The 25,811-nt window shown below is 38.1% G+C and overlaps 1 protein-coding gene across 1 annotated transcript in view; it reads right to left on the bottom strand.

Moving 5' to 3' along the window:
- Positions 1-270: 270 nt before the first annotated feature.
- RAD51 (RAD51 recombinase) overlaps positions 271-25,811 on the bottom strand; it is a 36,275-nt gene continuing 10,734 nt past the window's right edge. Inside the window, exons 4-10 of the mRNA XM_005888946.2 lie at positions 21,516-21,633; positions 20,251-20,342; positions 10,582-10,676; positions 2,737-2,850; positions 2,260-2,389; positions 1,926-2,047; positions 271-1,467 (exon numbers count right to left, since the gene is read on the bottom strand). Of these exons, the coding sequence (XP_005889008.1) occupies positions 1,344-1,467; positions 1,926-2,047; positions 2,260-2,389; positions 2,737-2,850; positions 10,582-10,676; positions 20,251-20,342; positions 21,516-21,633 (795 nt within the window). The 3' untranslated portion in view covers positions 271-1,343. The remainder of the gene's footprint in view (positions 1,468-1,925; positions 2,048-2,259; positions 2,390-2,736; positions 2,851-10,581; positions 10,677-20,250; positions 20,343-21,515; positions 21,634-25,811) is intronic.

Genomic DNA, 25,811 nt, shown 5'->3' on the forward strand with positions numbered 1-25,811 from the left:
TTCCTACTGGGAGGCTATTGCAGACAAGTAGAAAAATAGTAACAAATAGTTTAGAATAAGCTCTTTGGTTAAAGAAAAATTGAGACAAGTTTTTAGGTCAAGGTCACTTAAAATACTTTATAGATCTAAAAGACTGAGATGCTTTTATATAAGAACCAAGCTTTCATTCCAGAGTCTGTCACTGTGGGTTTATTACGTCATTCCAGGTTTGTTTTGTGATGGAAAAAAATGGAGGAAGATTTAGGAGGCACTCTGGTCTATAGTCAGGGAACAGCTGTTTTTAAAACAAAGTTGCATTAAATTTTGTCCTCCTATCTCCTTACATAGAGTAGGCTCAACACAGGCAACAGCCGAGATTTGCACTGCCTCTCCACCCAATTCTAGCCAAGAGGCCCTCTGAAAGTGGAAGAGTTGCTTAAAACTCATGCTGAGTAGAAGTGAAGGGGAAGGAGTAATCTCAAAGCCCTAAAAAGCAGAATAATCTAGGCAAGTACCAGATTTATACAGTACAAACCTTAATAGAAACAAAGGCCATAGGAATGCTATGGAGTAGCTGTCTTGCGATATTTTCTATGAGTTTAAAGGAGAATAAAGGGAATCACCTGAAGGTTGGGACTTCCCCTTTAAAACTGAAAATGTAAAGTAATAGAAACTGATCATTCCTTCCCAGAGCTAAAACAGTATTATGCAGGCCCTATGTTGAAATATTCAGCTTGTACCAGGATAACTCCTATAAATAGCACATTCCCTACAAATAACTACTTTATTAGCAGCCCCACACTGAATCTACTTAAAGAGCTTCTGAAATGAGTATCTTGAATTGCTCTTAATATTAAAACAAAATTCTTACATAAACTAATTCAGACATACAAACTTAAAAACCTGCTTCTGATTTAACAGTTTTTACTGATGGAGGGAAAAGAACCTGTGAGGCGACCCACTCCATTTGCTACGTAGCTCAGGTATTTTTTCCCAACATTAACACAGAGAAGTCAGGTCTCTCCAGCTTTAGTTAGTTCTCTTGGAGACATAAGAGTGGCCAACAGCAGTTAGTTCTGAGTCAATCCCAAGGCACTATGATGTCAAAGGTATTTCACACCTACCCCCCAAACCAAAGAATTCACATAGAGATTAATATATTCTAGAAGGAATAAACATTTCAGGTCAGCTTGTGACTACTGACTTGTCTCGTGTTTACACCGTAAGAAAAGCTGATATAATAGCTGTTTTCCTGAAAGCCTTTTTCTGCAGTCACAATAGGAAGAAGCCTGTGAAAAACTCCAGGGAGCAGTCCTTTCCATTAGTCTGCAGCGCTTAAGGTTTATCACAGGAAAAAAAACAATTCAGTCTTTGGCATCTCCCACTCCATCTGCATTGATGGCAAACATTGCTTCAGCTTCAGGAAGACAAGGAGAGTCATAGATTTTGCAGATTCTGGTTTCCCCTCTTCCTTTTCGCAGGTACAGTCTGCGGCAAAGACACAGACCAAAGCACCAAAATTACTATAATTAAAAAATTCTATTCCTGATCTATTTATGGTAGATCTAAAAGGTTTTTAGACTTATATGCTAACTAGAAGGATTTTAGGGGATCTTTCTGTATTCCTTAGGGTACTTCTAATCCAGAGAAATCCATTTCTGCTCACCCCCTGCCCCCAGTGGATTTCCTATATTGAAACCTTTTTTAAAAAAAATGATGAGACATTAATTCTTCAAATGTATTCTTCCACACTTGAGCTTTTAATTCCTTTGTGAACTAAAAGCAAACATTTGTTTTAACCAGAGCGTGATAATTAGGTTAAGCAAAGGCTCCTGTGTCTAATTACAGACTAGGCCTTTAACAAGGTGTAAATGGAAATATTCTTTTCATGTCCACCTCACAGTAATATGACATTCCACAATGAAGCGCCTGTCCCATCACTGTACCTTGTTGTTGAGGCGTGAGCAATGATATTTCCTCCAATAGGTTTTTTAGGATCTGCAGCAAACATGGCTGCTCCATCCACTTGGGCTACCACCTGGTTGGTGATTACCACTGCTACACCAAACTGACAGGGAAAGGATAAACGTCATTTTTTGTGGTCAGACATTCCAAGAACCTTACTGCTGCCACTCCATCCCCCACAAAGCAATGAATGACTAAAGTCTCTATATCTAACTGATATCTTGATACCAGACTCCAGTATTGGCCTCCTGGCAAGGCTACTAGAATTCATAGCTCTTGAAATTAGGTATTCTCTGTCCCTACCCCAAAACTTACCTCATCAGCAAGTCGCAAAAGCATCCGCAGAAACCTGGCCAAGTGCATCTGCCTGGCTGAAAGCTCACCTCGACCCGAATAGTCCGTTCTGTAGAGGGCAGTGGCACTGTCTACAATTAGCAGTGCATACCTACAGGGAACACAGATTCTCTGAAGCCTGTTTCTAGACGCCGATGTCAGATTTTGCTCCCTTTCCCACTACCCTAACATTTTATATTTATGGCTACACTTATTTATTTATACAACATGCACTTGAGTTATCCTATAACAAAATTTCCAACAAGTTCAGGTGAATTATAGTTTCATATTTTAACAGTGACTTGACCTAAATCACAAAGCAGGGGTGTCAAAATAGGAACTAAAACTCAAACCTCCCCATTTCTAATTCAAGCTACTATCAAATTTGCCACAGCCTGTACAACATTCAAGCCAAGGGCTCTGGGAAAACATGTTCAGTATCTTCTTCTGCCCACATACCTGGACTCAACCATCATGGCCGATGCCTGATAAAGGAGCTGGGTCTGGTGGTCTGTGTTGAACCCTCGGGCATATGCTACATTATCCAGGACATCACTGCCAGAGAGGCCATATCTAGAAGAGAGAACATTTTGAGGCTGATACAAAACTAAGGCAATGAAATTACCTGAATGGGTAGGTAAGAAGTGATAGTAAGAAGGCTAAAGAATATAATTCCCTTTCTATTAGGAAGCCCAGGGAAACTACAGAGAAAGATATAACAGCAACTGTGTTACAGTAGATCTACCTGGCAGGACTTCAGAATAAATCAATCTATTCTTTGAGGACTCCTGAACTAGAATGATAAATTTCCAAATATAAGGAAACAATCAATGTTCTCCTGGAAAAACAAAAGGCAGCATGACAGATTTAGGACTGAAACAAAAACAATCACTCAAAGATCAATTAAACAAAATCATATAAACTGTTTGTTGTATAGGAATAAAACCTCCTAAACTCAAAACCCTAAGGACTCAAAACTGTAAAAGTCCTATACTTAAGAGAAATAAGTGTACTCCATCTGTTCTCCCCTTTTTCTTGCTAGTAACAAGTTATAGAATCTGTGACATGGATCTAGTATGGTTAAATAAGTAATACCTTAATTCATCTTATATTTCAATAATGATTTTTCACCTTTGCATCAAAAAATACCTTTCTTAGAACCCCTTTTCCTCCTGCCCCCAATCCCTCCCAGCATCAGGGTCTTTTCCAGTGAGTTAACGCTTCGCATGAGGTGGCCAAAGTACTGGAGTTTCAGCTTTAGCATCATTCCTTCCAAAGAACACCCAGGGCTGATCTCCTTTAGAATGGACTGGTTGGATCTCCTTGCAGTCCAAGGGACTCTCAAGAGTCTTCTCCAACACCACAGTTTAAAAGCATCAATTCTTCGGCGCTCAGCTTTCTTCCCAGTCCAACTCTCACATCCATACATGACCACAGGAAAAACCATAGCTTTGACTAGGTGGCCCTAGTTGGCAAAGTAATATCTTTGCCAAAGTAATACTTTGTTGGCAAAGTAATATCTCTGCTTTTTTTTTTCTTTAAATATCTCTGCTTTTTAATGGGCTGTCTAGGTTGGTCATAACTTTCCTTCCAAGGAGTAAGCGTCTTTTAATTTCATGGCTGCAGTCACCATCTGCAGTGATTTTGGAGCCCCCCAAAAATAAAGGCTGACACTGTTTCCACTGTTTCCCTATCTATCTCCCATGAACTGATGGGACCAGATGCCATGATCTTCGTTTTCTGAATGTTGAGCTTTAAGCCAACTTTTTCACTCTCCTCTTTCACTTTCATCAAGAGACTTTTTAGTTCCTCTTCACTTTCTGCCATAAGGGTGGTGTCATCTGCATATCTGAGGTTATTGATATTTCTCCCGGCAATCTTGATTCCAGCTTGTGCTTCTTCCAGCCCAGCGTTTCTCATGATGTACTCTGCAAAGAAGTTAAATAAGCAGGGTGACAATATACAGCCTTGATGTACTCCTTTTCCTATTTGGAACCAGTCTGTTGTTCCATGTCCAGTTCTAACTGTTGCTTCCTGACCTGCATATAGGTTTCTCAAGAGGCAGGTCAGGTTGTCTGGGATTCCCATCTCTTTCAGAATTTTCCACAGTTTATGATCCACACAGTCAAAGGCTTTGGCATAGTCAGCTTGTCATTAAATGTATCTTAATAGGATCCCATTTCTTCAAAAGTGGTTTGATTTATTCATCTATCAAGACTCAGCTAAATGCCAGTACTTTTATAAAAGCTTCCCTGTATCTCTTGAATAGATGTGATTCCCCTTCTTCTGCACTTTGAGAAAACTTGATTTAGGCCTTTTTATGGCACTTGTGAGGAGCTACCTGCCATTCTTTTACTAGACTAAAAATTCCTTGAGGGAAAAGACTATGCCTTTCCAACTAGCACATTTTTTTTTATACCTAGTAAATTCTGAATAAACATTGCTGAATATGAAGTTTTTAACCATAATCCAAACAAAAGGAGAATCATATGTCATCACTTTAACTCAAGTAATATTTTCAGATTAAGGTTACCTAAAATCATTATAGTTCAAAAGTATAATACTGACTCCCTTATGTAACACTTCAAAAGATAGTCTGTTGAAATAAAATCTATGTGCTATAATTTCTTGAGATCCAGAAGTCTCTATGCTTAAGAGTTTATCTTTTAAGAGAAGCAATCTATTCTATGTAAAGATTCTGATCATTACAAAAGCATATACTACGTGAAGCCTACTCTTCTGAGACTTAGCTTTAGTAGCTTTCCTCTGTTTTCCTACCCAAAAGAATAGAAAAACAAAAGAATGTCTAGCACTTGAAATAATCCTGCAATAAGATGAGCCTTGATATCAGGAGATCCCACTCCTCCCAACTGAATTTTCTACATCTTTCAATGGATTCATCATATTTGGCAAACCCGGTCTTTGCACTTCCCTGGACAGTTCACCAGTTATTCTTTGCCATTATCAATACAAAGGGAAGTTTAGCTGTTTTGTTTGCTTTTTAAAGTGGATTGATGATGATAAATTTGTTGAGTCTAGGCATGGAGACAAGAAAATGAAGCAAACACAGTTTTACCTTAGGATCATGACCAAATGGGGATAAAAAGATAAATTTTCTGTATTTAAGTCATAACTATAAGATAGAAAAAAGACTGAAGAGGCCTAAATACTACATAAACCTTCTAGTCTTGCCTCAAGAAACATTGATATAATCTACTATCAGGAATGGAGACTAACTTCTGCTGTTAGAATACAGATGTTACTAGAAAAACAGAGTCATCCTGGCCTTTCTTTCAGCAGAGTTCATAAAGTTCATTATGGGGATCTCTGTGCTGATATTCTTGAAGTAGTAGAGAATTTTCAGTTCCTACAACTTGGAAAAAGCTGGCTGGAAATCAGTATCACTCATCACCAGGGAAATACAAATCAGAACCACAGGAGTCTATCACCTGTCAGGGTGGCTGTTCTCCCAAAGAAAAGAAACGTTGCCGAGGATGCGGAGAAGAGTGAACCCTCAGGCACTGTTCGTGGGAATATAAACTGGTACAGTCACTGTGGAGAATGGTGTGGAGGTTTGTCAGGAAACTAAATTATCATATGATCAAGTAATTTCACTGCTGTGTATGTATCTAAAGAAAAAAGACATTCAAAAAGATGTATGCATCCCAGTGTTCATAGTATTATTCACAACAGCCAAGATAAGGAAGCAACCTAACCTGCCAACAACAGAGGAATGGATAAAGATGTGGTATATATATTCAATAGAATATTACTAAGCCGTAACAAAGAATGAAATCTTGTCATTTGTAACAACATGGATAGACCCGGAGGGCATTATGCTTAGTGAAATAAGTCAGACAAAGAAAGACAAATACTGTATGTTATCACTTATATGTGGGACTTAATAAATAAATAGAACAGAACAGAAACAGACTCAAAGATACAGAGAACAAGTAGTTACCAGGGCGGAGAAGAATGGGGGAGGGACAAAAAAGGGGTAAAGGATTAAGAGGTACAGACTATTATATATATTAACAAAATAAATAAGCCACAAGGATATATTGCACAGGTAATATAGCCAATATTTTCTAATAACTTTAAATGGAGTATAATCTATAAAAATATTAAATCGGTATGTTATACACCTGAAACTAATATTGTAATCAACTATATGTGGGACTTCCCTGGAGGTCCAGTGGTTAAGAATCCACCTTCCAATGCAGGGCACATGAGTTTAATCCCTGGTTGAAGAACTAAGATCCCACATGCTGCAGGGCTACTGTGCCCCTGTGCCACAACTAAGACCAGTTGCAGGGACTTCTGGTGGTCCAGTGGCTAAGACTCCAATCTCTCAATGTGTGGGGCTTGGGTTTGATCCCTTGAGATTTAGTCAGGGGACTAAATCTCACATGCTGCAACTAAGACCTGGCACAGCCAAACAATGAAATATTTTAAAAAGAATAATAAATAAGAATAAAATGAATTCCATCAAAAAGCAAAAAAGACCAGATGCAACCAAATATAAAAAATCAACTATACATCAAGTATTCTATACACACATAAAAACTTATATAGTGCTGTATGTCAATTATATCTCAATCAAACTGGAAGATAAAATGGGAATTTTCATAGTAAAAACAAAAAAGCATGTAAGTTTGAAAAATTCAGCTGTATTGCCTCAAGGGAGTTCTGTCATTCTTTCTTTCATAGTATTTTAAATACATTCCAAAAGGGTAGGGACACTGTGGCAAGCAATGGTGGCCATGGTTTTCCAACTCAGCAAGCATCCCAATCACCTGGGGAGCTTGTCACACCACTACTGGACCCTATCCTCAGTCTCTTGGTCATCTCTATTTCTGTAGATCTGTAGTGGAATCAGAGGACAGTGAAGGACAGGACTCTTTGCGACCCCATGGACTGTAGCCTACCAGGCTCCTCCCTCCATGGGATAGGCAGACGCTTTAACCTCTGAGCCACCAGGGAAGCCACAGGGATTCAGAGGATCTGCATTTCAATTTCCCAAGTGATGGTAATGCAGTTATAGGGAGGACTAGAGTCTTAGAGAAGGCACTGGCAACCCACTCCAGTACTCTTGGCCTGGAGAATCCCATGGACGGAGGAGCCTGGTAGGCTGCAGTCCATGGGGTCGCTGAGGGTCGGACACGACTGAGCGACTTCACTTTCACTTTTCACCTTCATGCATTGGAGAAGGAAACGGCAACCCACTCCAGTGTTCCTGCCTGGAGAATCCCAGGGATGGGGGAGCCTGGTGGGCTGCCGCCTATGGGGTAGCACAGTCGGACATGACTGAAGTGACTTAGCAGCAGCAGAGTCTTAGAAACCTCTGAGCTAGTCATCTGAATGTGAGTTAATATTCTTCAACAGAATATGGCAAAAATTTATCAATAAGGGTTGTTCTCTTGTGGAAGGAAATTAGGTATTAATTATCTTAGGAGGCCCTGTCCTGTAACTTTCTCAGATATATAAATTTAAATGCAATATACATAAATATAAACTCAATTATAAAAATTTTCCTGATAGAAGTGATTAAAATGAATTAAATTTCTAAACATTTTTCTTTTAGTTGACAAAACAGCCATAAACATGGCTCTAATAAATATTAGTTCATTAACAAACATCGAATGCGCTGTTCTAGGGCTTGGGGATACAGTGAATGGTCAAAACAAAGTCCCAGTCCTCATAACATTCTACTATCTCATATATCCTATCTGAACACTCATTTATACTATTGCACAAAATCTTAGTGACTTTATCCAAAAGAACTCAACTAATAAAGTAGCGTACTTAATTAAAAGTGTTTTCTGTAGAACACCAAAATCAACTTTGGGAAGGAATATACATTTTGATATACTCATCTTTGGTAAACTAAAATCAGGTTGCAAGAAAGTAATTCTTTTTTCCTGACAGGGATTTTCTAAGAAGAAGCAAAGGGCTACAGTTATTGTTCCAGCCTAATTTTATGCCTCAATGGTGTATATCTGATGACTTGGATTCCTCCAATTGTAAAATGGGAAAGACAATTCTGTTATAAAACTAGCGAATTCTCCTTAACTTAGCAAGGCAGGTTCCAATGTGAATCCAACATCTCAACATGCAATTAAATTTCATTTAATCATCACTAGGTTTCAGTAAAATGTGTGGTAGGAATCAAATTATCATATTTGACCCTAGACAAGGGAAAATTAAGGAAAACAATTTTGAAAGTTTATTTGAAAGCTGTATTAGGGGATGTAGGAAAATTACCAATTCTTTTGTTTAAATAAAATAAATTATTACTTATTTGGCTGCACCAGGTCTTAGTTGCAGAATGTGGGATCTATTAACAGTTCCCTGACAAGGGATTGAACCCAGCCCCCCTTGCACTGGGAGTGCAGTCTTAGCTACTGGACCACTAGGGAGGTCCCGAAAAATGTACAAATTCCTTACCAGCTTTTCTGAGGTATAATTTATATACCATAAAATTGATGTGTTTTAAATGTAAAATTCAATGACTTTAATAATTCAATTTTAGAACATTTCCATTGCTCAGAAAGATTTCTCCAATCTATCTGCAGTTACTTTCTGTTCCTACTCCCTGCCCCAGGCAACCATGCATCTACTGTCTCTATATTTTCCTTCTGGGAATTTCAAATAAATGTAATTCTATTTGGTCTCTTCTGTCTAGCTTCTGTCATTTAGCATGTTGTTGGGGTTTGTCCATGTTATAACATGTATCATTACTTCATTCCTTTTAGCTGTTTAGTAGTATTCCATTGTATGGATATGCCACATTTTATTTATTCATTCATCAGTGGATGGACAATTGGGTTGTTTCTAGGTTTTGGCTATTTAATAATACTTATAAACATCCACAAACAAGTCTCTGTGTGGACATGTTTACATACCTCTTGGGTACATAACCAGAGTGTAATTGCTGGGTTATATGGCAAATTTATGTTTAAATGTCACAGTTTTTATTGTCAACTCTCGATTCTATTCCATTGATCCATATGTCTATCCTTAAGGCAGCACCACACTGTCTTGATTACTATTGTTTATAGTAAGTTTTAAAACTGGGAAAACTGAGACCTCCAATTTTGTTCTTTTTTTCTCCTCCAAGAATGTTTTGGCTGTTCTGGGTCCTTGATGTTTCTATATTAATTTTATAATCAGCTTGTCAGTATCTGGAAAAAAGGCTGGTGGAATTTCAATAGGCATTGTATTGAATTTGTAGATCAATTTGATATTATTTTTAATAATATCACATCTTCCAATCCATGAATGTGAAATGTTTCTCTATGTAGATATTCTTCAGTTTCTTTCAGCAATGTTAGCTATCAGTGTACAAGTCTTGGACTTCTGTTAAATTTATTACTATTTCATTCTTTTTGATACTACTGCGAATGGAATTATTTTCTTAAGTTTTGAATTGTTCATTGCTAGTATATAGAAATACAATGGATTTTGGTATATTGAAATTGCATCCTTTGAACTAATTTAGTTCTAGTAGTTTTTTGTGTATGTAGCTTCTTAAGATTTTCTACATATAGGATCATTTCATTGATTAATGAAGATAGTTTATATTTTCTATTCCAATCTGGATGCTTTTTATTTTATTTTCTTGTACTGGCTGGGACCTTCAGTACAATGTGAATATAAGTGGTGAGTGTGGAGATCTTTGCCTTATTCCCAATCTTAAGGAGAAAACATTCAGATTTTCACCATTAAAAATGATGCCAGCTGTAGGTTTTTGTAGATGCTCTTTATCAGGGCATCTGATAAATGCTGTATCCATTACGGAGAGTAAGGTATTAGTCCCGAACAATTATGCACATATTTGGGGGCTCTATTAAGTGTGTATATATTTGTTATACTGTCTGGATGAACTGACCTTTTATTTATAAGATGTTCCTCTTTGCCTCAATTAGTACCTTTTTTTTTGTCTTAAAGTCTATTTTGTCTGGTATTAGTATAGCTACTCCCGCCCTCTATGGTTACTATTTGCATGCAATATTTTTTTCTCATCTTTTTAGTTTCAGCCTATTTGGGTCTTTGAATCTAAACTGGTTCTCTGGAAGGCAGCATACAGTTGATCTTGTTTTTTATCCAGTTTGACAGCAACTCACAGGTTTTTTGACTAAAGAAGCATGTTTTTCTCTAAGGTTATTCTTTTGAAACACACATACAACTTTGGGATATGGAGCAATAAGACAGAGGAAAAGACACCCTTCAGCCAGACTAAGCCTGGCAATCACTACAGTGACAGATGGAGCCATGTTTCTCTTGTCTGATCCAGTAACCTACCTCTCAGCCACTGCTAGCAGCCGTTCTGGCCTAAAGGTACCTTCGGTGTCAATGTACATGGCCTTTCCTTCACCTCCACCTCGGTCAATGGGAAGCTAGAGAGAAAAAGAACAGTGGAAATGACACTGTACTTCTGATATAACTGAACAACTTCCTTCTGACGGGCCTATAATCGCTTCCGCTCCCAGTAAAGCAAAAAGAAAAATAAAGTGACAATAAGATCTAGGGAGGAGACACTCACTTCTGAGAGAAGTGCATCTAGTAGTAGGTATGGAGGTCACTGTGAGGCTAGAGTCTGGCCAGAGTTGAAGAGTGCTTGGAAATATATACCAAAGTAAGTGATAAAATTATTTTTTTTAAAAACATACACTTCTTCCAATTAAAAAAAAAATTTCTACCATTGTATACCAGCAAAAGACTGATCAAGTCTCTCAAGGCAATTTGGAAGATCATTTACTTAGCTTTAATAAGCAAGAGACTGATCCAATACCCAAATCATTTTATCATATCCAGATCACACTTAAACGAGCAGAGCTCATATTTACCGAGCAGAGTTCATTCCTTCGGGTTGCTGAAGGAGATTGGCAACTACCCCAGGGGCATCCCTAGCACATTTAATAGGTGTTTGCTCCAATAGTACACAGATATTGAAAATAAACAAACATAGAAAAGGAAAAATAATCAGAGTTTAAAAAAAAAAAGAAAATGGAGGAATGCCAGGAAAACTGTCTCATGAGCTGTTCAGGGAAATCTGCTTTAGGTACCTATCCCATACCAGATACTGAGTTCTACCAATTTTAAGTGAATGTGGCTAAATGGTAGTTTCCACCCTTGAAATCTACTTTGGAACCTTTAAATTCTGAGGAGAATCCCTTACAGCGGTTTACATTAAGTGCCTGGTAATGCCAAAATTTTGTCTTTTCCGATTCTGAGAAAAAGGATTTTTTTCAAAATTACAAAAGTACTACATGCTTGTATTAAAAATTCAAGCAATATAGAAATGAGTGGGAAAAAAAAAAAAAAAGGAAAATTTCTTCTTTTAAAAACTCCCATCTCCCAGATCATTTTCTGTGTATTTTCATACAAACACTTTTTATATGATTCTGCCACTTGCTATGTGACCCTGAGAATATTACTTCTCAGTTTTTACATTTTGTGTAAAATGTAATAAAACCTACTTATGGCACTGTTTTGAAGATGAGATAATTCACGCTAAGTGTTTAGCACAGTGCCTGATACATAGAAGACATCTGGAAGACTCAAGCTGTCCTCCACCTCTAGGGCACTGACTTTAGCATATATTAAATTACAGAAGGCTTCATTAATTTGGAAAGGGGAAAATGATTATGTTGTCATTTGGTAGGCTGGCAGATAAAATTGTTCAAACTATAGGAATTTGTGGAAAGAGCAAAAGATATATATACAACAGAAGAATGTCTTCAGAAAGCAGAAACTGCCTCGGTTTTTGGGGAGGAGAAAATCTTGACATTCAGGGGCCTAAGTCCATAGGAATTAAAATGAATGAGCTTCTCCTTTCTCTCACTTTCTTGCATCTTTAGTACTAGCATGAGTTCTTTTCCAGCTAAACAGACCTCCTTGGGCAGAAGGGAGGCCATGAGTGTCTGGACAGGGCATTGGTAGGCAGACTGACAGCAGAGAAGTGGACTGCTGGCCTGGTCACAGGGGGATGGACTATGTGCTGTACACCCCTGCTCATTTTGTCTCCTTTGCCTCACCCTTCCAGTGTCACCTCAGCTATCTCCTGTTGCTGGGCTGACCACCAAGGTAGCTATTTGTAATAACTACTTAGTACCATAAGCAGAGACATCACTTTGCCGACAGAGGTTCATATACTCAAAGCTATGGTTTTTCCAGTAGTCATGTATGGATGTGAGAGTGGGACCATAAAGAAGGCTCAGCGCTGAAGAACTGATGCTTTTGAACTGTGGTGTTGGAGAAGACTTTTGAGAGTCCCTTGGACAGCCAAGGAGATCAAACCAATCAATCCTAAAGGAAATAAACCCTGAATATTCATTGGAAGGACTGTTGCTGAAGCTCCAATACTTTGGCCACCTGATGCAAAGAGCTGACTCACTGGAAAAGACTCTGATGTTGGGAGAGACTGAGGGCAAGAGAAGGGGGCGACAGAGGATGAGACAGTTGGATGGCATCACTGACTCAGTGAACATAAGTTTGAGCAAACTCACAGAAATAGTGAAGGACAGAGAAGGCTGGCGTGCTGCAGTTCATGAGGCTGCAAAGAGTCGGACACGATTTAGTGACCGAACAACCACAACAACCGTAATTTAATCTTATTTCATAATCATGCAAGCTGTTTTGAACTTTCACCATTTTATAATGCTATGGTGTAAATTCTTTCTACATATATTCTTGATTGTATGTGAAGAGTTTTCTAAGACATTTTCTGTCAAGGGCATGTGCATTTAAAATTTGTACTTAACACTGTCCTCTCAGGATTTTAAAATTATTCTAGTACTGTGAACAAACATGGGCTATTCATTTTTATAACCTAAGTATGACTCTTAACTTTATATAACTTCACTATTAGGCAGATCTGATACATAACAGGGTTTCACTTCATTAAGTTGAGAAAATCTGAACAAATAAGAGGTGATAATATTTAGATTTAAATCTAATCTAACAGCCTCTTTATACCTCTGGTTCCAGCTCTTAGGCTAGCGACATGTAATCCTTTCCATTACTAATGAATTAGAACTTTTTTTCTCTGACAAAAATATCAAAGATCCAGTTATTCAGCCAACTGTGAATGTTCAGTTGTTTTTATAGAGAGGGTATGTTTTAAAATTTTGCTTCAGTTTATTGTAAACAGGCATTATCTGACTAATAAACATTCCCGAGATAGGAGTCTGTCTGTACAACTTAAGAGCATCAGCATGCTATGCTGAGTTGCCAATGGCAACTACAGATATTGTGTAATGTACCCTAAATATTTATTCCATGTGAATCCCTGTCAAAACAACATAGGGAAAACATTTCTATTTTTAGAGGTCACATATCATATCAGATGACCCACATCTGAGTGATATTTTAAATAGTTCTATTTCCTTTTAGCTAAAATTTTCTAATGGTGCTTGAGCAATAAGCTGTAGCTCCGACAGCTTGACTGTACCACTGTTCCTCTTCTCAATGCTTCCCCTCTATCCTAAAAGTTCTTATATCCCCCTCTTTTCTCCTCAGAGTTATTTATGAGATGAGCCAACATAGCTTATGTCTACTTGATACTGGAATCCTAATGCGGCTACATGTGGTGACATTTTGGTTGCAATGGAAAAGATCAGTAGAGTTACTGAGGAGAGAAACAATCAAAATGAGAATGAGAAAGGAAAGTGATGAGAAAAACAGGAGACCAAGTTGGGCCTCCTGTTAGTAGATAAACTTTTATTCATGCAGAATGAAAATATTTTCCTATCTCAAGAAATGGTATTGACCACTTCAAGACAGTAGTGTTGACTGATGCACATTATCTGTAAAATGGAAAAAAAAAAAAAAAGAGAGAGACAGATTTTCTTGGGTGACTTGAGAGAATCAGTCTCATAATATAAGCCTCTGCAGATATATGTGTTTCACTAAATGTGAACTCTATCCAAGACACAGTCCTAACAAAATCCATATTTCTTTAATGGCACATACCATCTGTATAACATAGCACTACAGTGATGTAACAAACATTTTTATAAAGTGTTCTTAAATACAGAATAAATTATAAACGGTAGTTCATAATTTGTTTCATAAGGGAAAATGCACAAAAGAGAACAATTTATATTTGATGTTTAAATTTATAAGTTCCAAGAATGAATATTATTTTGTTGAGAGGATAAGAACTCACATTGGATGGTAAGATACCAGGAAGTCCCCTCTGTCATACTGACTGAAGAAGGCAGATTTCCTTTCAGTTATTCTCTAACTCCACTGGTAAGTTGTGTCCTTGGGAGAAGTGAGTGTAATCTATCTAGAGAGTTTCCAACTTAACTATGGCTTGATTTACAATCTTTCAACTTTACCATCGTGGGAAAGTGATATGAATTCAGTACAAACCAAAAATCTGAATTTCAGTCCTTTCCCAGGTGAGTCATTTGCTGTACAACACTTTCAGGGTACTGGGCAAGCACACTGCGCTCCCAGTCAGCCACTTGAGCTGGAGGGTAAACAGCTGGTACACTTAGAAACATTCTGGTTCTCACTTTCAGTATAGTATTCAATAAACTACATATGAGAAATTCAGCACTTTATTACAGAACAGGCTTTATGTTAGATGATTTTGCCCAACTGCAGGCTAATGTAAGTGTTCTGAGCATGTTTAAGGTAAGCCGGGCTAAGCTACGATGTTCAGTAGGCTAGGTGCATTAAATGCATATTTAACCTGTAAAACTACCGCACAGTTGTACTCATCTCACATGCCAGCAAAGTAATGCTCAATTCTCCAAGCCAGGTTCAACAGTACGTGAACAGTGAACTTCCAGATATTCAATCTGAATTTAGAAAAGGCAGAGAACCAGAGATCAAATTGCCAACATCCACTGGATCATCGAAAAAGCAAGGGAATGCCAGAAAAACATCTACCTCTGCTTTATTGACTATACCAAAGCCTTTTACTGTGTGGATCACAACAAATTGTGGAAAATTCTGAAAGAGATGGGAATACCAAACCACCTGACCTGCCTCCTGAGAAATCTGTACCAGGTCAAGAAGCAACAGTTAGAACTGGACATGGAACAACAGACTTGGTTACAAATTGGGAAAGTACGTCAAGGCTGTATATTGTCACTCTGCTTATTTAACTTTTATGCGGAGTACATCTTGAGAAATGCTGGGCTGGATGAAGCACAAGCTGGAATCAATATTGCCAGGAGAAATATCAATAACCTCACATATGCAGATGACACCACTCTTATGGCTGAAAGCGAAGAAGAACTACGAGCCTCTTGATGAAAGTGAAAGAGAGTGAAAAAGTTGGCTTTAAAGCTCAACATTCAGAAAACTAACATCATGGCATCCAGTACCATCACTTCATTGTAAACAGATGAGGAAACAATGGAAACAGTGACAGACTTCATTATTTTGGGCTCCGAAATCACTGCAGATGGTGACTGCAGTCATGAAATTAAAAGACGCTTGTTCCTTGGAAGAAAAGTTATGACCAACCTAGACACTACATTAAAAAGCAGAGACATTACTTTGCCAACAAAGGTCTGTCTAGTCAAAGTTATGGTTTTTCCAGTAGTCATGTATGGATGTGACAGCTGGTCTATGAAGAAAGCTGAGTGCCGAAGAATTGATATTTTTGAACTGTGGTGTTGGAGAAGACTCTTGAGAGTCCCCTGGACAGCCAGGAGATCCAGCCAGTCCACCCTAAAGGAAATCAGTCTTGAATATTAATTGGAAGGACTGATGCTGAAGCTGAAACTCCAATATTTTGGCCACCTGATGCTGGGAAAGATTGAAGGCGGGAGAAGGGGACGACAGAGGATGAGATGGTTGGATGGCATCACCGACTCGATGAACATGAGTTTATAATAATTATACCTCAGCTATCCTTAGCTCCTGCCTCTCCTTTCAGTTCATTAAACAAGTTGCTACCAGAATATTTCTGAAAATTTGCTCATGCTTATCTTCTCTTGAAAAATGCTGAATGATCCCCACTCTCTATAGAATCAAGTCTATACTTCTTATATTTTGGTCAAGACCTTGTAAAATGGTCTTGATGTGTCCTTTTCAAAGGTTTGTCTCCTACTATTTGTCCAAATACAACTTCTGAGCTAGGTAAACGGACTTATTTTGTCTTATTATGTTATGCTCCCCTGTCTCTGCCCTATTCATACCATTCCCTATAGTTAAATGCTTTTTAGTTTATTTACCTGGTCAAATTTAGCATTCTTCAGGATCCTGGTCTAATCTCTTTTTCCCACAAAGTATTCAATGATTACTCTAGTGTGATGGAATCCTGTTTCTTCCTTAAATACTTACGCTACTTCCCCTGTATTTTTTTATTTACTAATATATCAGGTATGCCTTCAGTTCAGTTCAGTCACTCAGTCGTGTCCGACTCTTTGAGACCCCATGAACCGCAGCATGCCAGGCCTCCCTGTCCATCACCAACTCCTGGAGTTTACCCAAACTCATGTCCATTGAGTTGGTGATGCCATCGAGCCATCTCATCCTCTGTCATCCCCTTCTCCTCCTGCCCCCAATCCCTCCCATCAGAGTCTTTTCCAGTGAGTCAACTCTTCGCATGAGGTGGCCAAAGTACTGGACTTTCAGCTTTAGCATCAGTCCTTCCAAAGAACACCAGGACTGATCTCCTTTAGAATGGACTGGTTGGATCTCCTTGCAGTCCAAGGGACTCTCAAGAGTCTTCTCCAACACCACAGTTCAAAAGCATCAATTCTTCGGCGCTCAGCCTTCTTCACAGTCTAACCCTCACATCCATACATGACTACTGGAAAAACCATAGCCTTGACTAGATAGACCTTTTTTGGCAAAGTAATGTCTCCACTTTTGAATATGCTGTTTAGGTTGGTCATAACTTTCCTTCCAAGGAGTAAGTGTCTTTGAATTTCATAGCTGCAATCACCATCTGCAGTGATTTTGGAGCCCAGAAAAATAAAGTCTGACACTGTTTCCACTGTTTCCCCATCTATTTCCCATGAAGTGATGGGACCAGATGCCATGATCTTAGTTTTCTGAATGTTGAGCTTTAAGCCAACCCTTTCACTCTCCTCTTTCACTTTCATCAAGAGGCTTTTTAGTTCCTCTTCACTTTCTGCCATAAGGGTGGTGTCATCTGCGTATCTGAGGTTATTGATATTTCTCCCGGCAATCTTGATTCCAGCTTGTGCTTCTTCCAACCCAGCATTTCTCATGCTGTACTCTGCATATAAGTTAAATAAGCAGGGTGACAATATACAGCCTTGACGTACTCCTTTTCCTATTTGGAACCAGTCTGTTGTTCCATATCCAGTTCTAACTATTGCTTCCTGACCTGCATATAGGTTTCTCAAGAGGCAGGTCAGGTGGTCTGGGATTCCCATCTCTTTCAGAATTTTCCACAATTTGTTGTGATCCACACAGTCAAAGGCTTTGGCATAGTCAATAAAGCAGAAATAGATGTTTTTCTGGAACGGTCTTGCTTTTTCGATGATCCAGCGGATGTTGGCAATTTGATCTCTGGTTCCTCTTGCCTTTTCTAAAACCAGCTTGAACATCTGGAAGTTCACGGTTCACGTATTGCTGAAGCCTGGCATGCCTTAGGACATCTAATTCAATCATCTCCATTCATTCCAGTATTTACTGAGCACTGACTTAGGCACTAGCAGTACAGTAGAGAACAAGTCAGTTACTATAAGCCAGGTACTACTTTAATGAGTTTTAAGAGCATGGGCTCTGAAGTTGGGTTTGATTCCTGTAGCTACTACTTAAATGTGATATGATCTTAGGAATTGTTTAACTCATTGTTTCTGTTTCCAAATCCATCCTAGCAAAGCAAACAAAGAAGAAACAGAAGGCATCTGGGGAAGTTTTTTCCCTAATGTAGGAAATACTAGGCATGCTTGTGTAACAATGAAAATAATTTAATAGAGAGGTAGACCAGAAAATAGAAGGAGCAGAGTCCTTGGAAAAGTGGCAAGGCATGGTAACCAGATCACAATGGTAGGGCCTTTGAGAGGAAGAGAGACACTCTCTATTGTAACCCAAGGTAAGAAAAGGTGGCTATAGATAGATGGATTTACCTCACACCAGTCAGAATGGCCCTCATTAAACAGCCTACAAGTAACAAATTTTGGGGAGGGTGTGGAGAAAAAGGAACCCTCCTACACTGTTGGTGGGAATGTAAATTGGTATAGCCACTATGGAAAACAGTATGGAGGTTCCTCAAAAAACTAAAAATAGAGTTACCATATGCTCTAGCAATCCTACTCTTGGGCATATAACCAGACAAAACTTTAGTTCTAAAAGATACATGCACCCCTGTGTTCACAGCAGCACTATCCTAACAGCTAAGACACAGTAGCAACCTAAATGTCCACTGACAGATGGATGGATAAAGAAGATGTGCATATATACAATGGAATACTACTCCGTGGATTAGTACACATATATACAATGGAATACTACCCCATGGATTAGTACACATATATACAATGGAATACTACTCAGCCATAAAAATGAATGAAATACTGCCATTTGCAGCAACACGGATGGACCTAGAGATTGTCATACTAAGTGAACTAAGTCTGAAAGAGAAAGACAAATACCATATGATATCGCTTACAAGCGGAATCTAAAATGTGACACAAATCGACTTATCTACAAAACAGACATAGAGAAAAAGGGAGGGGGATGCTGGGGATGGATAGATTGGGAGTTTGGGATTAGCAGTTGCAAAGTATTATAGAGAATGGATAAACAACAAGGTCCTACTATACAGTACAAGGAACTACATTCAACGTTCTGTTACAAGAGACTTCCCTGGTGATCCAGTGGTTAAGAATCCACCATGCAATGCAAAGCCCATGGGTTCAATCCTTCACTGGAGAACTAAGATCCCACATGCTGTGAGGCAGTTAAGCCCATGAGCCACAACTAGAGCCCGCATGCTCTGGAACCTGAGCAATGCAACTACCTAGCCCGCGTGCCACAACTAGAGAGTCTGTGCGCCACAATGAAGGATCCTACATGATGCAACAGACAAGATCCCGCACGCTGCAACTAAGACCTAATGCAGCCGGATAAATAAATAAATAAAATCCTGTGACAAACCACAATGGAAAAGAATATGAAAAAGAATGTATATATTAGCATAACTGAATCACTTCACTAGACAGCAGAAATTAACATAATATTGTAAATCAACTATACTTCATAAAATTTTTATAAAAGCTACATGAGTTTATAGTTTTGACGTGAAGAACGTGAAGAACAGTTTAGATTAATCTGCCTAAGAGTGAGGCTGAAGAGAAGCATGAAAGTTTGAGGAAAAAGGACAAATTACGAGATTCTTACTGAGTGGGGGAAAATGTTGCCTGAATGAAAAATTTTCAGGAGATCATTGAATGTTAAAGCCTGTCATCTTAAATTTAAGTGAGGTCAGTCAGCTTTATGTTAAGATTTTTCTCTAGTATGATCCGCTATTGGGGAAATCAGGCACTGAAAACATAGATAGGGTTCATCTAAGAATGGCATCTCTTCAGATGGGGAATGTAAATCTGAGGGTATCTGTAAAGGAATGACTTTAATGAAGAGTCATAAATATAAACCAGTGAAGAGGGAAGAAAAAGCCAGGAGAGGCCTAGTGGATAGCAAGAAAGTATGTGAAATTAATAATCTGAAAGTTTCCGAGCTGTTTGGAAGTCTTACAGTAGCAATCTGTCTTCTAATTAGCTATAGCATTCTTTTTCTTTTTCGGCTGAGTCATGCAGCATGCACAGGTTCAATACCCAACCAGGAATCGAACCTGTGCCCCCTGCAGAGGAAGTTCAGAGTCTTAACCACTGGCCCTGCCAGGAAAGTCCCCCTAGCATTTTTGAAGACAGAGAAAGTGCTTTTTTGGTCCATGCGAACAGATGCTTGCCAGTAGCAGGAATCAACTCATTCTTGCTGATATGATTAGGCAGAGTCCCAACAGCTCACCTGGCATGTTACAGCCAATGTATGACAGATCTGGGTCTTCCCAGTTCGGAATTCTCCAAACATCTCTGTGATGGATCCAGTCTCAATTCCTCCTAAAAAGAGAAACATCTCTTAGCACAATACAAATGTTAGAAACATAACCATAGAAACATCCCAGTAGCTCATCAGAAAGATGTTTACATAATTTAGAGACCCAGTCTTCAACAAGCAGTAATTTAAAAAATACCTCATTTGGAAATAATTCTAGATTCATAGACAACTGCAAAGAAATACAGAGGTTCCATGCATTCTTCATCCAGCCTCCCCCAATGTTTGTTTTATATAATTATAGTATAGTATAAATATCAGAAAATTGACACCCATACGATTCACAGAGCTTATTCCAATTTCTCCAGCTATATATGCACTCATTTGTGTGTCTGTGTAGTACTATGCAACTTATCACATTTGTAGCTTCATGTAGGTATCACCACAACCAATATACAGAACAATACCATCACAAGTCAATAAGCAGTCATTTAAAAAATAAATTATAGATAATACCTAACATTTACCAAATAATTTTTGTGTATCTGTCATTGTGCTATCAATTCATTTAATTCCAATAACTTATAAGGTAGGAAGCTTTTTTTGACCTCATTATGAGGTCAAAGGTAAGACCTTATCTTCTTCAGTAAGATAAGAAAATGGAGGCATAGAATACAATACGTAATCTGCACCATGTAACATGGCCAGTAAATGCTAAGAGGGGGAACAGGAGGGAAAGCAAACGAGCAAATCTGAGTGTGATTCCTGAACTCATGCTATTTTGTGCCTGAATGTGATCAAATATTTGGGGAAGCAACAAGAACCAAATCTAACACTAAAATTTAGGACAGCAGTGCTTTCAAAAGTTCAAAAACTTAACAGCTTTCCATCAAGTCCTGAAAATTAGTGTGCACCACAATGTACTGATACTATAGTGTAGTATGTTAACCAGCCATCAGATTTTCTACCTTGTGGTAGAGTAAAAGGTTATATTATTTCTTTAGGCAGAGGGAGATGACTTTCAAGAATGCAATTATTAATTAGAGATTAAATTATTGAATTGGCAGATAATTTTAGTATTTCTAAAGTCAGCCTCACCCTTCAGTCTTACTGAATACTTTCCTTTATTTCTTAATTCTACCTAACACATAAACATGAACCAAATATCTTAGTTATGTTCTATAACCTGGATGCTTTGCTAACCGCAGTTCACGACATAGGATAAGAGATTACGATACCTTGAAGCAGTTTGTCAAGTTCTTTGGAGCCAGTAGTAATCTGTATGATCTCAGATCGCCTTTGGTGGAACTCAGTTGCAGTGGTGAAACCCATTGGAACTAATTTAGCTGCCTCAGTCTGGGGTAAAATAAGAAATGTCAAACTGATGAAATACACTTAGTAAAGTAATAATCAGGCATGTAGTGGGAAGAGGTAACATCTAACAAAATTTCCAGAACGATTTCTCTTTAAAAAGTTATCAAAACACTCGTAAGTTCTAGTTCTAGGATTATTTTCTCTCTGGCAAATAAAGGATAAACTAATTTAGAGACTCCAAGAAGACTGGCAACAGTTTAATTGTCATTCAAATAATACACTCATGTAGTTAAAAACAACAAATTGATACACCAACACATACATAGTTTGCCTGACAATACAGTACAAAGTCCAGTGTATTTAAACCTTTGTTTCCTGTTCCATCAACCACAGAATGTATCTCTTAACTTTCTACTTTGTTAAATGAGGACATTTGTCCTTTGATCTTTGCTCCCTCATCTACTTTTCCATCTCTGTCAACTGTACATTTTCTTTTACCCTGTCAGGTTGAAAACATTTAATCCTACTTTGTAGTCACTGATAAGCCATTAATGATCAGTCTATAGGTTGATTCCAAAATTTAAAAATAAAAGCTTTCAGATACATGGCGATTAAACATAATATTCCTAAATAAGCAATGAACCAAAGAAGAAATCACAGGGGAATTTCGAAGTCACTGAAATCAATGAAATTAAGACAAAACACACCAAAACTTATGGGATGTAGCAAAAGCAGTATTTAAAGGGAGATTTATAGCTGTAAACACCTATATTAGAAAGATCTTAAATTAATAGCCTAATCTTCCCACCTTAAGTTACTGAAAAAAAGAGCAAACTAAACATAAAGCAAGCAGAAGGAAGAAGATAAAATCTGAGTGGAAACTGGTGAAATAGAGAATAGAAATACAATAGAGAAAAATCATTAAAACCAGAAGTTGCTTCTTTGAAAAAAAATCAACAGAACTGATTTATTATTTATTTTTTTTTAGAACTGATTTATAAAGCGTCAAATCACTAAAATCAGAAATGACAGAGAGGACATTTCTACAACCCTTACAAAAATAAATCTATGCCAACAGATTAAATAATTTACAAGAAACAAAGAAACCCCTAGAAACACACAAACTATCAAAACTCACTGAAGTAGAACAAGAATCCAAGTCCAGGCCCCAACTAATTAGCCAAACTTGAATCTAAATTCAGTAAAATAAACTGAATCTAATGAAAGAAAGAAAGAAAAGAGGGAGGGAGGAAGTAATGAAGGAAATTAAAAGAAAGAGAAACAGGAAGAGAAAGAGAAAGAAAGTGGGAGAGGAAAAGAGAGAAAAAGAGAGAGGGAGGGAGGAGAAAATCTGGATAAATCTACAGCAAGTAGAGATTAAACTTGTAATTTAAAAACTTTCCACAAAGGGAAAAATCTAATGAAGAGGTAAATAGTGGTCAGTGGTCTTGCTTTATTCTCTGAACTTCTCTATACGTTTAATACTTCACTTAAAAGTTGATTATAAAGTTTGTATTATAGTTATTGCAGAACCAAAGGGTGTGCTAGAAATACATTTCTTTCACTAAGGTTCCAATGTTAACAACTGATGTCTCTCAAAGTTATCTGTCAAGTTCAAATAAATTTTTTTAAATGCCACTAGTTTCAAAATCATGCTCCACTTTACGCTGCTTTTATATCTGAGCCATATCTTTCTCTAGTATTCTCTGACTTAATCACTTCTCAAAATCTTCAGTCTCTCAGTCTTACTATGTATTCTACTGACTCCTTTCCTTCTTTCTCCAAACCGGGCTCTCTGCTCTCTCTTTCACTGGCTACCTGACATAGAGCCACTCCAACCTAGGTCCTGTGTTTTCTGATTTTAGTAAAGCATATCCTCAAGTATTGATAACTTCCTAAGAAAGAATAGGTAAGAGCAAAATGTTCTGAATTCTTGTATTTCTGAAAATGTGTATTCTGCCCTAACACTGGGTGAGTAATATTGTTACCAATAGAATTATAGGTTTAAAATCATTTACCCTAAGAATTTTGAAGGGATTGCTCTACTAGCTTCCACCACCCAGATTTCTAATAAGAGACGTGCTATCTTTCTGATTTTTGTTCCTTTAGAGGTCACTTACTTTTTTTCCTCTGAAATCTTTCAGTCTTCTCTTTATAACTGGTATACTGAAAATTTCACACTCAGGAGTCCAGGTGTGGGCCTTTGACATTTTGTGGGGCCTTAGGCTTCTGTTTCAGAGAAGGCAATGGCACCCCACTCCAGTACTCTTGCCTGGAAAATCCACGGACGGAGGAGCCTGGAAGGCTGCAGTCCATGGGGTAGCTAGGAGTTGGACAAGACTGAGCGACTTCACTTTCACTTTTCACTTTCATGCACTGGAGAAGGAAATGGCAGCCCACTCCAGTGTTGTTGCCTGGAGAGTCCTAGGGACGGGGGAGCCTGGTGGGCTGCCGTCTATGGGGTCGCACAGAGTCGGACACGACTGAAGCAACTTAGCATAGCATAGCATAGCATAGACTTCTGTTTGCCTTTAGCTCTGAGAAATCTTAATTTTTTTTTTGAGAATTTCTTTACTTCATTTTTCCTATAACTTCTACCAATCTTTAGGATAAATGAAGATCAATGAAAATTAGAAAGTAAGAATACTAAAGAAAGGGGAGAAGAAACTATAAGCCAATATGGAACTCTAGTTTAGTAAATGCTAAAATATTTAGGTGGAAATGTACTGCAACTTTCTTTAAAAATCACAAAAAGAGCCAAGATGTACTGATGGCTAGAGAGATAAACAGATAGATGATAAAGCAAGTATATTAAAATGTTAATAGTAGTGTCCAGGTGGTGGGTAAATGAGTGTTCACTTCAAAATTCTTTCAACTTTACAGTAAGTTCAAAAATTTTACTCAAAAATGTGGAGGGAAAACATCAAACTCACAGAAGATGTTATCCCTTCATGTCATTTAGCCCCTACATTTTCTAGTTTATGAGCTCTTCAGTTCATTTCAGTTGCTCAGTCATGTCTGACTCTTTGCGACCCCATGAATCGCAGCACAACAGGCCTCCCTGTCCATCACCAACTCCCGGAGTCCACCCAAACTCATGTCCATTGAGTCGGTGATGCCATCCAACCATTTCATCCTCTGTCGTCCCCTTTTCCTCCCGCCCTCAATCTTTCCCAGCATCAGGGTCTTTTCAAATGAGTCAGCTCTTCGCATCAGGTGGCCAAATATTGGAGTTTCAGCTTCAACATCAGTCCTTCCAATGAACACCAGGACTGATCTCCTTTAGGATGGACTGGTTGGACCTCCTTGCAGTCCAAGGGACTCTCAAGAGTCCTCTCAAAAACCACAGTTCAAAAGCATCAATTCTTCTGTGCTCAGCTTTCTTTATAGTCCAACTCTCACATCCACACACGACCACTGGAAAAACCATAGCCTTCATGAGACGGACCTTTGTTGACAAAGTAATGTCTCTGCTTTTTAATATGCTGTCTAGGTTGGTCATAACTTTCCTTCCAAGGAGTAAGTGTCTTTTTATTTTATGGCTGCAATCACCATCTGCAGTGATTCTGGAGCCCCGAAAAATAAAGTCAGCCACTGTTTCCACTGTTTTCCCATCTATTTGCCATGAAGTGATGGGACCGGATGCCATGATCTTAGTTTTCTGAATGTTGAACTTTAAAGGAACATATTATAACCAATATGAAATTGGAAGTAATTTCATTCATTCAGGGCACAAATATCATAAGTAATTTGGCATGGTTTTGCCAAACTGCCAACTGCATAGTCTGGCAGAACTTGACTTCTTTTGTTTATATAATAAGCTTGCTTTCATCTGTCTTATATCTGTAGGAATTTTCAATGTCTGACAAAGTTTTTTTTTTAATGTCTGACAAGGCATAAGCAAAGGTCAGGATTCACTGAGTCACAAAAACTGATACCCAGAGAGAAACAACAAACAGACTTTAGGGACACCTACTGGCTTAACAGTATCACAATCTTTCAAAGAGGTATTAGGTATTCAGAATTCTTATTCAATTAAGTCACCACTTTAACAAATTTATTTATTTGAGCAATCCAATAAATGACAACTGCATACTTCCATAGATGGCAACATGTTTAAGAATTTAAATTAAGGATTACTTATGATATTTGCGCCCTGAATGAATTAATACTATAAAATAACAGACTTGCTAGCACTTAAAAATTCAAAGCTCTTAGTA

Source organism: Bos mutus, chromosome 10, assembly GCF_027580195.1.
Source record: "Bos mutus isolate GX-2022 chromosome 10, NWIPB_WYAK_1.1, whole genome shotgun sequence".
In the NCBI taxonomy this organism is placed as follows: domain Eukaryota; kingdom Metazoa; phylum Chordata; class Mammalia; order Artiodactyla; family Bovidae; genus Bos; species Bos mutus.